The 14,476-nt window shown below is 43.8% G+C and overlaps 1 protein-coding gene across 1 annotated transcript; it reads left to right on the forward strand.

Moving 5' to 3' along the window:
• Window positions 1-1,399: 1,399 nt before the first annotated feature.
• Window positions 1,400-13,159, forward strand: LOC106592547 (cathepsin D). Its single transcript, XM_045689712.2, has 9 exons — window positions 1,400-1,602; window positions 3,325-3,487; window positions 6,607-6,730; window positions 7,176-7,294; window positions 7,578-7,777; window positions 8,102-8,224; window positions 10,848-10,992; window positions 11,665-11,763; window positions 12,427-13,159. The coding sequence occupies exons 1-9, from the start codon at window positions 1,541-1,543 to the stop codon at window positions 12,586-12,588; spliced, it is 1,197 nt and encodes a 398-aa protein (XP_045545668.1). The 5' UTR covers window positions 1,400-1,540; the 3' UTR covers window positions 12,589-13,159.
• Window positions 13,160-14,476: the final 1,317 nt, after the last annotated feature.

The following is a 14,476-nucleotide window of genomic DNA, read 5'->3' on the forward strand; positions in this document are numbered from 1 at the left end:
CATATGCTGGTGCGGTTGGCCCTGGGTTCCTCCTAATGCAAGACAATGCTAGACCTCATGTGGCTGGAGTGTGTCAGCAGTTCCTGCAAGAGGAAGGCATTGATGCTATGGACTGGCCCGCCCGTTCCCCAGACCTGAATCCAATTGAGCACATCTGGGACATCATGTCTCGCTCCATCCACCAACGCCACGTTGCACCACAGACTGTCCAGGAGTTGGCGGATGCTTTAGTCCAGGTCTGGGAGGAGATCCCTCAGGAGACCATCCACCACCTCATCAGGAGCATGCCCAGGCGTTGTAGGGAGGTCATACAGGCACGTGGAGGCCACACACACTACTGAGCCTCATTTTGACTTGTTTTAAGGACATTACATCAAAGTTGGATCAGCCTGTAGTGTGGTTTTCCACTTTAATTTTGAGTGTGACTCCAAATCCAGACCTCCATTGGTTGATAAATTGGATTTCCATTGATTATTTTTGTGTGATTTTGTTGTCAGCACATTCAACTATGTAAAGAAAAAAGTATTTAATAAGATTATTTTATTCATTCAGATCTAGGATGTGTTATTTTAGTGTTCCCTTTATTTTTTTGAGCAGTATCTATCCTATCCTATCCTGATATATCCTATCCTATCCTGATATATCCTATCCTACCCTGATATATCCTATCCTATCCTGATATATCTTATCCTATCCTGATATATCCTATCCTGATATATCCTATCCTAACCTGATATATCCTATCCTACCCTGATGTATCCTATCCTATCCTATCCTGATATATCCTATCCTATCCTATCCTGATATATCCTATCTTGATATATCCTATCCTGTCCCACAATATAAATGACTTGTAGCCTATGCAGTACAAAGCCATCAAGACAATTTTATTGTCTGCAAACAGTGTCAAATATCAAATATATTTATGTCAAATTCTGGTCTGCATTGACAATACATTGTGTCTTGGTTTACACTTTACTTTATTGAGATTATTTTTTACAGGAACAGAGCACATCACAGGAGGTTGGCGGTAATGGCTGGAGCTGAATCAGTGGAATTACATTCGCTCAGTTCTAGACATTATTATGAGCTGTCCTCGCCACAGCAGCCTCCACTGGTCAACATTTCAGTAAAAGTGCTTGTTTTAGTCAGCTGTCTAATTTTCAACTGTAAGTCCCTGGGCAGGTTACTAAAATCTTTATTCCCACAATTTGATAGACATACATCTCTGACAGCATGCCGGCACGGATTGGGTGCGTTCAAGAAATACAAATTTGGAGACCGTAAGCGCTTTTGCAGACATTGTAAATCTAAGACATTCAGCGCAGGTCTGCGCCAAATGTGTGTATCTGGAACGCACCCATTGGCAATGCGCACGCGCAGCTGCCTTAACTCCTGGAACGCACCCATCATCACATGATTTTGACTCAACGTCGACACAGTCAGGTGATAAAGATCTGTTGTTGTTATCTCAAGTCAAATTGTCCAGTCATTGTGCTGGCGGATCAGGTTGTAGCTAAAGTTATTCTGCAGCTGTAAAATGAAGGTTTTGTACCTGTGTCTTTTCGCGGCACTTGCTTTGGCATCTGATTCACTCGTCCGGTAAGTAAAGTCATATTAGCCAAGCTAGCTTCTCAGCTAGAAAAGCAATGATCTTCACACATTTGAGCTAACGTTACGTCCTTATTAAAATAGCTAGCCAGTATGACAAAATAGATAGGCCTAGCTAGGTTTGTGAATATTTACTTTGCTGAATGAATAGTGAAGACGCCCTGGGGCTACAAAGTGACGTTAACTAAATGTTCTCAAGTCGCATTAGAGAAAGGTGTTTGTTTTTTCATTAGCTAGTACTAAGTTTCTCGCCCAGGCAAACATGTTGTGACAATGTCAAAATAAAAATCCGCGAAAGTCAAGATCCCAAACGCGATTTAAGGCTGGTTTACAGACCGTCTGACCTGTGTCATGTAGTAGTAAATTAGCGTAAGCCTGGTTTACAGACCGTCTGACCTGTGTCATGTAGTAGTAAATTAGCGTAAGCCTGGTTTACAGACCGTCTGACCTGTGTCATGTAGTAGTAAATTAGCGTAAGCCTGGTTTACAGACCGTCTGACCTGTGTCATGTAGTAGTAAATTAGCGTAAGCCTGGTTTACAGACCGTCTGACCTGTGTCATGTAGTAGTAAATTAGCGTAAGCCTGGTTTACAGACCGTCTGACCTGTGTCATGTAGTAGTAAATTAGATTAAGGCTGGTTTACAGACCGTCTGACCTGTGTCATGTAGTAACACAACTGTCGTAGCGAGATCATGAACATTCTTTTGTCGTCCGAAATCAAACGTGTCGTATGTGTGCATTAAATCAGCACAGCAGCCCGGTGCTCCAAATTGTACACTTTATCTATTTTAACAAAAATAAACCCATCCGTTCAAAAGTTAATTAATGGCAAGCCAGGCAACTAAAAGCTATTTTCTTAACAATGTTTTGGTTCGTTGCTAGTTAGCTAGCTGGCTAGTTAGTTCAAATAACGTTAAAGGTCATAGTATAGCTGACGTCTTAACTTTAGCTACTTTTTATTCATTATTACAGGAAACTAAACCCACAACATTATTTACAAGGTAGTGGTAAATTTACAGAAAATAATCTGACGAAATAAAAGTAGGTCATTCTATCGGAGAATTGTTTATTAACTCCTGCACCAATTTGTCACAGTAAGATTTGGTCTGGTTGCTGTGGCTGACCGGTAACCACGACAACGGACGTTGCGACAGCTGCAGTTAACTTTAAATGTCGTTCAGACCAGTGACACATGTCGCATTATAAGTGTCTACAGACATGTCGTTAGACCAAGTATAAACTGACCTTAACCTGTCTGATAACAGTACCATCTGCTTCATCAATTGAACTGGGAACTTCCTATGTAATCTTGTCATGTTATCTTTGATTAGTGTATGCCCCATTGATTGTTATATTGTTTATGTTTCCCATTCGTCAATGTCCTTGTAAAACAGATATTACACATAGCTAGGTTGCCACATGCAGCACTTGTTCTAGCTAGCAAAGTATGTTGGCAGCAGTGTTCTTCACTGTGTCTGTCTGATATTAGGAGACCAGTAACTATTCAGAAGTTGTTTCCCAGCAGGAACTAGGTTGAGTAGACAGTGCTGACCAGTAGGCCTGCTGAGATTCTGCTTGACCTACCAACTGTTCAGGGCTGACTAACCACTTCAAAGGAGTTCTCTAATAGATTCTCTCTCGCTATGTCTCCCTCTCTTTCCCTCCCCCTGTATCTCTCTCTTCCCCTTTCTCTCCTACTCTCTCTCTTACAGAATTCCGTTGAGGAAGTTCCGTTCCATCAGGCGTACCCTGACTGACTCGGGGAGGGCAGCAGAAGAGCTTTTGGCCGGGAAGGAACACACTAAGTACAACAACCTGGGCTTCCCCTCCTCCAGCAATGGACCCACTCCAGAAACCCTGAAGAACTTTATGGATGTAAGAAGATCCTCTAGTCACTACTAACCAGGGACCTGGGAGTGGAGTAGTTACCCTTGGTATGCGTCCCAAATGGTGCCCTATTCCCTACGTAGTGCACTACTTTTGATTAGAGCCTTGCTATGGGCCCTGGTCAAAAGTAGTGCACTTTAATAGGAAGTAGGGTGCCATTTGGGATGTAGGTGACCTGTGCCAATGGAGTGTTCACCCCTGACTTCCCTAATGTACTGTAGCAAAAGCTAAAAGCCAGGCAGGTAGGCCAGGAGAAATCCAACAAAGAATCTCTTGTCGCCAGTCCGGCCTTTCCGGCTAGTCTTCCTAGCTAGCTGAATTAGGAACGTTACAAGGCGAAGCCCACTCCCCCTCCCTGTCCTGAAGGGAAGATGGAAGATCCCTTCTGATTTCACATTTCCCATTAAAGTTGGGTAATCAGATTTGTTAGTTTCTAAGTGTGACGGAACAAGAACGTTTGTCATATGACGGGTAACTCAGCTTCCCATCAGTGTTGGGTCTAGTGACGGGATCGTTTTCTCTGTGTGACCGAACAGGAACTAGGAATAGTTGGTCATATGACCGGTGACTGAGAGCAAGGAAGGCCTGATCTTCTAAGCTCCCTGAGCCTGATCAGCTGACAATTTGTAGACATAATGTACGGTTTATCCTCGGTAAATCCACTAGGCTGTGTCGTTTTATGTAGTTTAATCTAAACCCCAGAAAAGAGGGCCTTGTACACTCAAGGGCCAGTTTTTTTTGTTTATTTTATTTATTTATTTTATTTATTTATTTATTTTACGGTCAACATCTAGTACTGGGTCAGACCCCCCCCCCCCCCCCACCCTTGCATCCAGAACAGCTCAAATTCTTCGGGGCATAGAATGTTGCTCAATTGGTATCAAGGGACCTAACGTGTGCCATGAAAACATTCCCCACACCATTACGCCACCAGCCTGTACTGTTGACACCAGGCAAGATGGGGTCATGGACTCATGCTACTTACACCAAATCCTGACTGCCATCAAGTGTTGCTTTTCCTCTCCTCAATTGTCCAGTGTTGGTTCATGCGTTCCCACTGGAGCCACTTCTTCTTGTTTTTAGCTGATAGGAGAGGAACCCGGTGTGGTCGTATGCTGCAATGGCCCATTTGTGAGGAAGACTGAGGAGTTGTGCATTCTGAGATGCCGTTCTGCACGCCGCTATTGTACTGCGCCATTATTTGTCTGTTTGTGGCATGCCTGTTAACTTGCACGATTTGTCATTCTCCTTCCACCTCTCATCAACGAGCTGTTTTCGCCCACAGGACTGCCGCTGACTGGATGTTTTTTGTTTGTCGCACCATTCTCGGTATACCCTAGACCCAGGCTAGGCAACCCTTGTCCTGGAATGCCGCATGTTTTTGATTTAACAGACCTGGAAGACCAGGTGTGTTGACTAAATTCAATCTTTGAACTAATCGATTTTCTCAGTTGGTCAGGTGTGGTGCCTAGTTGCAGTACCAGTGGCACTCCATGAACAGGGTTGGTTAGCCCTGCCCTAGACACTGTTGTGCATAAAAAGCCCAGGAGGCCAGCTGTTTCTGAGATACTGGAATCGGCGTGCTTGGCACTGACTCATACCATGCTCAGTCACTTAGGCCTCTCATTCTGCCCATTTCTAACGTTCAATCGAACAGTAACTGAAGGCCTCGATGCCGGTCTGCCTGCTTTATATTGCGAGCCCTGGCCACTTGACTCACTGTCTGTAGGAGTGAACCATTTTTGTGAATGGAGTGGTGTACCTAACAAATTGGCGAATGAGTGTGTTCATGATATCAGTTCCCCAGCATTGGATAAACATTCTGAGCAGCCTACACAGTACAGTAATCGTTCTGGTTTCTGAGTGTTTTGTCCGGGACTCTGATAGTTCCTTCCACCGAGCTGAGGGATGCGCAAACACAGGAAATGGTTGTGGTTTCCACTGTTTCCTAGACTCTCACAGAAGATGAGTTGCGATATGTAGATTAATCCAACGGTAGGTACAAGGTTACACACACACATCTACCATGTAAAATTGAATGCAATTCCTCCTATGAAGCTTGAAAAGTTGGAACTGTGAATGAATACAGTTTTAAACATGGAATGGTTTCAGCCACTTCATAACAACTTGCAGAGTAATTGAACTTTCACATCAAACCACTTAGATATCAACCAACCAAAATACAACCACAGTAAATGAATTAACCCATTGTCCCTTCAAAAGTCAGCGCGTTAATAAGAGAAAGGTTGTGTCCAAAAATGGCTCCCTATTCCCCACAAGGCTCTGGTCAAAAGTAGTGCACTATTATAGGAAGTTGGGCCATTTGATACGCACACACTAAGACTGCTAATCTAATCACAATGAAGTGGTCAAGCAGTCTCAAGAGATTGAATTGACTGAAGAGGTTCATTTCCTATGAGTCCTAGAAAAAGGAAGTTGAGTCACGTATTGAAATATGTTGAGTAATCGTTCATTCTCTGCTTGCAACAGAAGGTTAGCTGACTGTTAGAACGTGACTAGGAGAAGAGAAATCACTGAGACCTATTGGATTGACCGAAGATATAAAGTGCTAGATTGGAGTCCTAGAAAGAGGGAAGTTGACTCATCGTTTAAACTGTGTAATTATTATTTGCTCTTGAACAGAAGGTTAACTGACTTGTATGTTCAACAGCGTGACTAGGAGAAGAGATCACTCTGACCTGTTTTACTTCAGACAGACCGTTTCTGACACTGGCAGAGCCAACTTCTCTATCCGTCTTGGAAGTAGAATGAACTGAAGTAATCACATGATGTGCATGAACAGAGAAGTTTAGGTAGATCTTGCCAGATGTGTTCAGGCCAGCTCAACCTGTTGGAAGGGATTGCCTTCACTGTATCCCTACAACGTGACAATAGCAAAGCATAGTGGAGCTTGTTCTTCTGAGGGAATAGGTATATGAAGAACCAGCAGAAACTGGGCCTCCGTCCTCCACCAGTTTGGAGTAAACTTTAATGTAAAGATCCTACTACCTGCTTTCTAGTCCGGGAGCAGTATGATTGATTGGGTCCTTGAAACCACAGTTATTTTAGTTGTTTTTATTTCATGCAGCCGTGTGTGTGTGTTCCAGGCTCAGTACTATGGTGAGATCGGCCTGGGGACTCCCGCCCAGACGTTTACTGTGGTGTTTGATACAGGCTCCTCCAACTTGTGGGTTCCTTCTGTCCACTGCTCCTTCACAGACATCGCCTGCTGTAAGTCTACACTACACTGACTCAATCCCATATGTGTTCATACAGTTGTCACGTCCTCTCAGATCCTCCACAAGTCCATAGGGGTCTAGGGTTCCATTTTGGGAATGGGCCATTGACTCGTACACACATGACTGGAGCTAGTAGGACCTGCTCACTTCCAGAACACTGATTTATTTTTATTTTTTATAAGCAGCATAAATATTAACAAGCTGTATGTTCCTCTTAGTCCACTTCTAGGTTTAATCTGTTTCTAAGAATCTTCTGTTTTATTGTTTCTTTGTTCTTTCTGCCAAATGCCTCCTCCATTAGTTGAATGCTTCAACGTGCTTTTCCTTCTAGGTTATATAACCATTGATATTGGCCATTTTTGACCATTTTTTTGTTTGTTGTTGAAATTATTATTATTTATTTTTTTAAAGTGACACTTCCCTTCTTTGTCTGTCAGTGCTTCACCACAAGTATAACGGTGCCAAGTCCAGCACGTATGTAAAGAATGGAACGGCCTTCGCCATCCAGTATGGGTCTGGCAGTCTGTCTGGATACCTCAGCCAAGACACATGCACGGTAGGTTCCAAGGTTACACACTTGTTAAATAGCCTAGCATCTAGAAAGGTGCTCTATAACTCAAATCCATTGTCACTATTGTACTATTCTCCAAAGCAATGCCCTTTTTAAGGCAGTTTTTTTTGTGTCCGTAATGATTTTTAAACAGTGTTTCCACTTTTCTGCCTGAAATGGATTTTATTTGATGATATAAAAATACAATCTCTCTGTGTTAGGTGTCAGTTTGGAGACCTGATGGTCTATAGCCTTTTTTTAATGAATGTGCTGCTCATCTCTCTGGTAGATTGGAGGACTGTCCATAGAGGACCAGGTGTTCGGTGAGGCCATCAAGCAGCCTGGTGTAGCCTTCATCGCTGCTAAGTTTGATGGCATCCTGGGCATGGCCTACCCCCGTATCTCTGTGGACGGGGTCGCCCCACCATTTGACAACATCATGAGCCAGAAGAAAGTAGAGCAGAACGTGTTCTCCTTCTACCTCAACAGGTAGGAGTGCCTCACAGAGAAGAGTGCCTCACCATTTTTAATTTTTTTTTGGCTCCATAGTCCTGTTCGGAGATTTAGGCCTGGTTTCCTGGACACGGATTAAGCCTAGTACTGAAGTAAAAAGCCCATGCCTATTGAAATAGCTGGTTATTTTTATTTAACCTTTATTTAACTAGGCAAGTCAGTTAAGAAACGGCCTACCAAAAGGCCTCAAGTACCAGGTTTAATTTGTATCTAGGAAACTAGCACAACAAGTTTGAGTTTGTTTCTGCTCTGCAAAGACATAAAAATAGTAAAATGACTGTTTGGTCCTGTGTGTGTCAGGAACCCAGACTCTGAGCCCGGCGGTGAGCTCCTGCTGGGAGGAACTGACCCTAAGTACTACAGTGGAGACTTCCAATACCTCAACGTCAGCCGCCAGGCCTACTGGCAGGTCCACATGGACGGGTGAGTGCTCTTCCATTGTCTATATGCTGCCACTTCTGCTGCTGCTTGTGTTAGTTAGTGTATTGTAACACCACCATAACAATCTCCTTCTATATTAACCATCTGTTGTTGGTGGACACTATACTAGTATGTCTGGTCAGTTCTGTCAGAATTATTCAGTTTACAACTTTTTTGAGGACTTTTTGAGCAAGTGATATGGACGCCACAAACATTTTGTGAATACCCACCTCATTCCCTTGGGAATGTTAGGAAAGTTACCCGCCACCTCTGACTCCACACATCAAACAGAAGCTTCTGGAAAACAACATCCGCGAGCTAGAAGCCTTCTAAGAGGAACCAAGGCTGGTCGAGATAAACAAAGATTTGCACTGTTGGTTTCAGTCTCATGTAGAAGTGCCAAGGGACCGAGTCTTAACTGCAATTAAGAAGGCATAAGATGCTAAATCTCCCCACTGTCTGCTAAATATCCTAACCTGCAATTCTATATCTTTGCAAAACAAAGTGGATGAGTTTGAACTTCTGCTCAGATCATCCAGGACAGAAATTGGTTGTGTAACGGAATCATGGATACATGAGAACATTCCAGATGAGTCCCCAAACATAGAGGCAGAAATCTGTCTCAATGTGAAAGGGTGGCTGTATGTTTATAGTCTCCAGGTTAGGAGACGGGCGGACCTGAAGAGATGAGTTTGTGTCTGGATATAGTTGCACCCGGAGCGGCTAATGAGAAGAAACTGCAACAGGAAGCCATTGACGATCTCATTAACACCATCGACTCTGAAGTTGAAGTCACCCGAAGCAGGTGTTGTCTTATGTGGGGATTTCAATCATCTACCTACTAAGGCCCTCATCAAATCCCACCCAGGTCTAAAACAGGTTGACAAAAACAAGACCTGTGGAGACTCCATGATTGATTTGATGATGACAAACAAAATTGAAAAAGGCAAGGAACTCTGTTCAAAGGCTCATCTGAGGGACTAAGAAGCCACTAGATGACAAAATGTAAATTCAAGCACTCCAAAAAAGAATCCAAAAAGGGTTGTGGGACATCATCACAGAGCTGGTTGATCAAAATCACCTGGAGGTACGATACCGATTTGATGGTGTGGAAACAGACGAGGTTGAGGTCCTGAACAACATCTTTGCTGAAGCATGGACAGGAAGTACATCCCCCCCCCCTTAGTTACAACCTATCAACTGGGCTCTGTACCTTCAGACTGGAAGACCACTAACTCCCGCCCCCCCTTAGTTACCACCTATCAACTGGGCTCTGTACCTTCAGACTGGAAGACCACTTACTCTTCCCCGTTCCTGAGGTCCTGGAGGGAAAAGTGACTGTCCAACTTTTTTATTTATTTTTTATTATCCCCATCCAGCTCCACTAATCCTGGGTGGACGGGCTGTTCCAGGTGGAACCGGCTCCACTAATCCTGGGTGGACGGGCTGTTCCAGGTGGAACCGGCTCCACTAATCCTGGGTGGACGGGCTGTTCCAGGTGGAACCGGCTCCACTAATCCTGGGTGGACGGGCTGTTCCAGGTGGAACCGGCTCCACTAATCCTGGGTGGACGGGCTGTTCCAGGTGGAACCGGCTCCACTAATCCTGGGTGGACGGGCTGTTCCAGGTGGAACCGGCTCCACTAATCCTGGGTGGACGGGCTGTTCCAGGTGGAACCGGCTCCACTAATCCTGGACCCTCCTCTACATGATCTACTGGCACAGAGAAGAGGAGAGACGGTACTGGACCCTCCTCTACATGATCTGGTGCACTTTACAAAATAGATGGCATCATGAGGGAGGAAAATATGTGGATATATTGAAGCAACATCTCAAGACATAAGTCAGGAAGTTAACGCTTGGTTGCAAATGGGTCTTCCGAATAGACAATGACCCCAAGCATACTTCCAAAGTTGTGGCAAAATGTCTGAAGGACAACAAAGGTATTGGAGTGGCCATCACAAAGCCCTGACCTCAATCCTAATGAAAATTTGTGGGCAGAACTGAGAAATTGTGTGCGAGCAAGGAGGCCTACAAACCTGACTCAGTTACACCAGCTCTGTCAGGAGGAATGGGCCAAAATTCACCCAACTTATTGTGGGAAGCTTGTGGAAGGTTACCTGAAACGTTTAACATAAGTGAAACATTTTAAAGGCAATGCTACCAAATACTAATTGAGTGTATGTAAACTTCAGACCCATTGGGAATGTGATGAAAGAAATAAAAGCTGAAATAAATAATTCTCTACTATTATTCTGACATTTCACATTCTTAAAATAAAGTGGTTTTCCTAACTGACCTAAAACAGGGAATTTTTACTAGGATTAAATGTCAGGAATTGTGAAAAACGGAGTTTAAATATATTTGGCTAAGGTGCATGTAAACTTCTGACTGAATTTTGCAGAACGCACAGTTACAGTCTTGTCGGCTACGAGCACTAATTCAATAAATGCTGTTTTCACTGTAGGGAGGGAACTGTAAACCCAAATGATGAGTTATTGGGTTGGTGTTTAAATAGAGAAGCCTGTGAAAAGGCATTTACTGCTCTGAGGACAGTAGATCTTGTGTAACCATGCAGCCCTCCTACCACCAAGGGAGCTGGATTTTAAACCTGTGTGTTTGTACAGCATGGGTGTGGGGAGCCAGCTGAGTCTGTGTAAGGGAGGCTGTGAGGCCATCGTGGACACCGGCACGTCCCTCATCACCGGCCCCACGGCCGAGGTCAAGGCCCTGCAGAAGGCCATCGGAGCAACCCCACTCATCCAGGGAGAGGTAAGACACAGGATCAACCCCACTCATCTAGTTCAACACTGGTCCCCGACTACAGCTACGTTCCTCCTCTAGTTCAACACTGTGGGCCCCGACTACAGCTACGTTCCTCCTCCTCTAGTTCAACACTGTGGGCCCCGACTACAGCTACGTTCCTCCTCCTCTAGTTCAACACTGTGGGCCCCGACTACAGCTACGTTCCTCCTCCTCTAGTTCAACACTGTGGGCCCCGACTACAGCTACGTTCCTCCTCCTCTAGTTCAACACTGTGGGCCCCGACTACAGCTACGTTCCTCCTCCTCTAGTTCAACACTGTGGGCCCCGACTACAGCTACGTTCCTCCTCCTCTAGTTCAACACTGTGGGCCCCGACTACAGCTACGTTCCTCCTCCTCTAGTTCAACACTGTGGGCCCCGACTACAGCTACGTTCCTCCTCCTCTAGTTCAACACTGTGGGCCCCGACTACAGCTACGTTCCTCCTCCTCTAGTTCATCACTGTGGGCCCCGACTACAGCTACGTTCCTCCTCCTCTAGTTCATCACTGTGGGCCCCGACTACAGCTAAATGAAGTCCCTCTTGACCTGGCCCGTCTCCTATTACTTAGAAGAACTATACTCCACTTTATTTCCTGAATACAGTAGCACCTTCACTGACTGTTTCTGCTTGTGTTTCAGTACATGGTGAACTGTGATAAGATTCCCACCATGCCTGACATCACATTCAACCTGGGAGGACAGTCCTACAGTCTGACTGCAGAGCAGTACGTTCTCAAGGTGAGCTCTCTCTCTCTCTCTCTCTCTCTCGTTCGTTCGTTCGTTCGTTCGTTCGTTCGTTCGTTCGTTCGTTCGTTCGTTCGTTCGTTCGTTCGTTCGTTCGTTCGTTCGTTCGTTCGTTCGTTCGTTCGTTCGTTCGTTCTTTTTCTACAAGTAAATGTCCAGTAGCGGCAGATATCCAGCAGAGGGTGGTAGAGTCTAATTTAACAACCATAGCTACAGTGTCCGCTCAGTCAGTCACTATACCACACAAACAGGGCATTGTTTAGTTCACTAAGCTATTCTCAGAACCATGGGAGACAACGTACATTCATTTGAATGTTGGTCTCAGAATGTAATTGTTATTTCAACAATTATTACTGTGTAATAATGGCCTAACTTTCTTTACAAACCGTCCCTCTGTTGGCTACGATGTTAGTATTTCTGTTGTTTGGTCATTACATATCAGGTTCTTGTTCATTAGTGCACACCGTAGCAAAACATTGTGCAACAGAAAACAAAAATGAGCATTTCAGCAATGAACAAGTTCAGATACATACTACCCCTCTGTTTGAAACTGTTTGGTGCTTACTGGACATGATGTGGGACTGTGTGTGTCTGTATTCCTTCCCCCTTCTGCTCTGCGCCTGACTGTGCATCTCTGTATTCCTTCCCCCACTCCAGGAGAGCCAGGCTGGTAAGACTTTCTGCCTGAGTGGCTTCATGGGCCTGGACATCCCCGCCCCCGCCGGGCCGCTGTGGATCCTGGGAGATGTATTCATTGGCCAATACTACACTGTGTTTGACCGTGACAACAACAGGGTGGGCTTCGCTAAGTCCAAGTAGAACTACAACGATGGCTACGTCACCATTCTCCACTATCCATCATCTACCCTTCTCCTGAAGTGTACACTTGTTCTGCACACTACATGTCATGGATTTGGAGAATTGGGAAGTAGTTAAGGTTTTAGGACAATGTTTTGCGGTACATTTAAAGTGGATCGAGATTTTACGATTTTAGACGGGCAAAATCAAAGTGTGGGGGAAAGACACTACTTGTAACTTGCACAAGCTTTCCGTTGCTTTTCTGGAATCTTTAAACTAGCAATTCGATTTGTGTAGAGTTCAAATGCACTGATCTAAACAAGCATTCATTTCTGAGTTATTTGCTGTGAAACAGAAAACGTGGTGTTATGAGGTACAGGATCGGGAGTCAAAGATGACTATCAGAACAGACTGAGTTTTACCATCTGAGTGATCTGCTGTATGTGTTAAATCAGGGACTTGTTTTATTTTTAAAGCAACCGAACAATGTAACATTTTAATTTGCATATTATGAGGCAATGGACCTCTTGTCAATGACTTTAAGATGTATCTTCAAATGATTGGATTCAATAAAATAATTGTAAAAAGTGAAGTTCCCTTTTCTTTAATGTCACTGTCATTTCCCTTTCTAATAGATGCTGTAGAGTAGGAGTACTCCACTCCTGTTTCAGTTCAGCTCACACAAATGTCAAAGGTCAGGATCGATATTGTCATTTACCAGCGTCGTAACAAGCCCCCCACCAAGTGACCCATGTGACCCCCAAACTGGTCACACCACTCTCGTTAGTGGAGTTACATTTTTCTGTTTTAGAAATTCATTTCCTGCTATTCTACATATTTTGACATGCTTTGTGTGTTCATATGATACCTGAGTGACTCAAAATCAATGGGGGGGAGGGCACTGGGGTTGAGGCCTCTGGTCATGTGATCTGGATGACTTCAATATTTTAGATAGGCTAACTTACCCATCTCGCTAACATGACCAGTAGTTGATCAACTGGACATTTCAGACAGGTTATAAACAGCTCTATAAGATCTGCCTGTGAATGACATAACAAGAGGGAAAAACTGCTCAAGCACAACCACATTTCAAAATTTAACCTTGTACATTTTCCCACATCAGTCACTTCAATCAAACTTTATTATTTCATCAAATCTCTGTAATAACCAGGGTTGGGGTCCAGTCAATTCATAGAGTAAACCAAATTCTAATTAGAAATGTTCCCCTTTTAAAAGGCATCGAAGAGTATTGCAATGTCTGTGTACTTCCTGAATTGACCACAAGCCTGCTTAACTCATAAATAGTATAACATGTCAGAATTTGTATCCACATACTTTACATACTGTAATAAGGTTATTACATTTCATACTTTTTTTCTTCCGACATAAATAAAAATGCAATACAATATGTCCTCAGTTTGTTTAGTATTCAGTAGACGTGTTCTCCTTACAAACTTTTTTTTCAGTGGTAAAAAATGTCCACATTTTCAAAGTATTTTTTTCCTCATTAGTAATACTCAAATCTTTCCCAAGGACTTGATGGATTCGCTCTCAGAACGATCATTAAAAGATACCAAGTTAAAAAGTATTGTGTCCAACTTGATCCCCTTCTTGTGTTTCTTCATGGAAATTGTCTTTATATATTGAATAACTCACCATAGTGTGATGGAAGCCACATAATGTAGACACACTTATCCAAAAAGGGTCATTCCCTCCAATCTGTGTGAACTCATGTCCATATTCCAGAATCCCACTCTGGAATCAGGTTTTCCCATGATGATGGAAACCTGTTTTACTGTTTTCTTCTGTTTTGTACCTTTTAACACATATCCTCTCCCTATTTAATATAACCCAGATATCCTCTCCCTATAGAATATAACCCAGATATCCTCCTGCCTATAGACTATAA

This window comes from Salmo salar, chromosome 11 (assembly GCF_965601325.2).
Source record: "Salmo salar chromosome 11, fSalSal1, whole genome shotgun sequence".
Taxonomy (NCBI): Eukaryota; Metazoa; Chordata; class Actinopteri; order Salmoniformes; family Salmonidae; genus Salmo; species Salmo salar.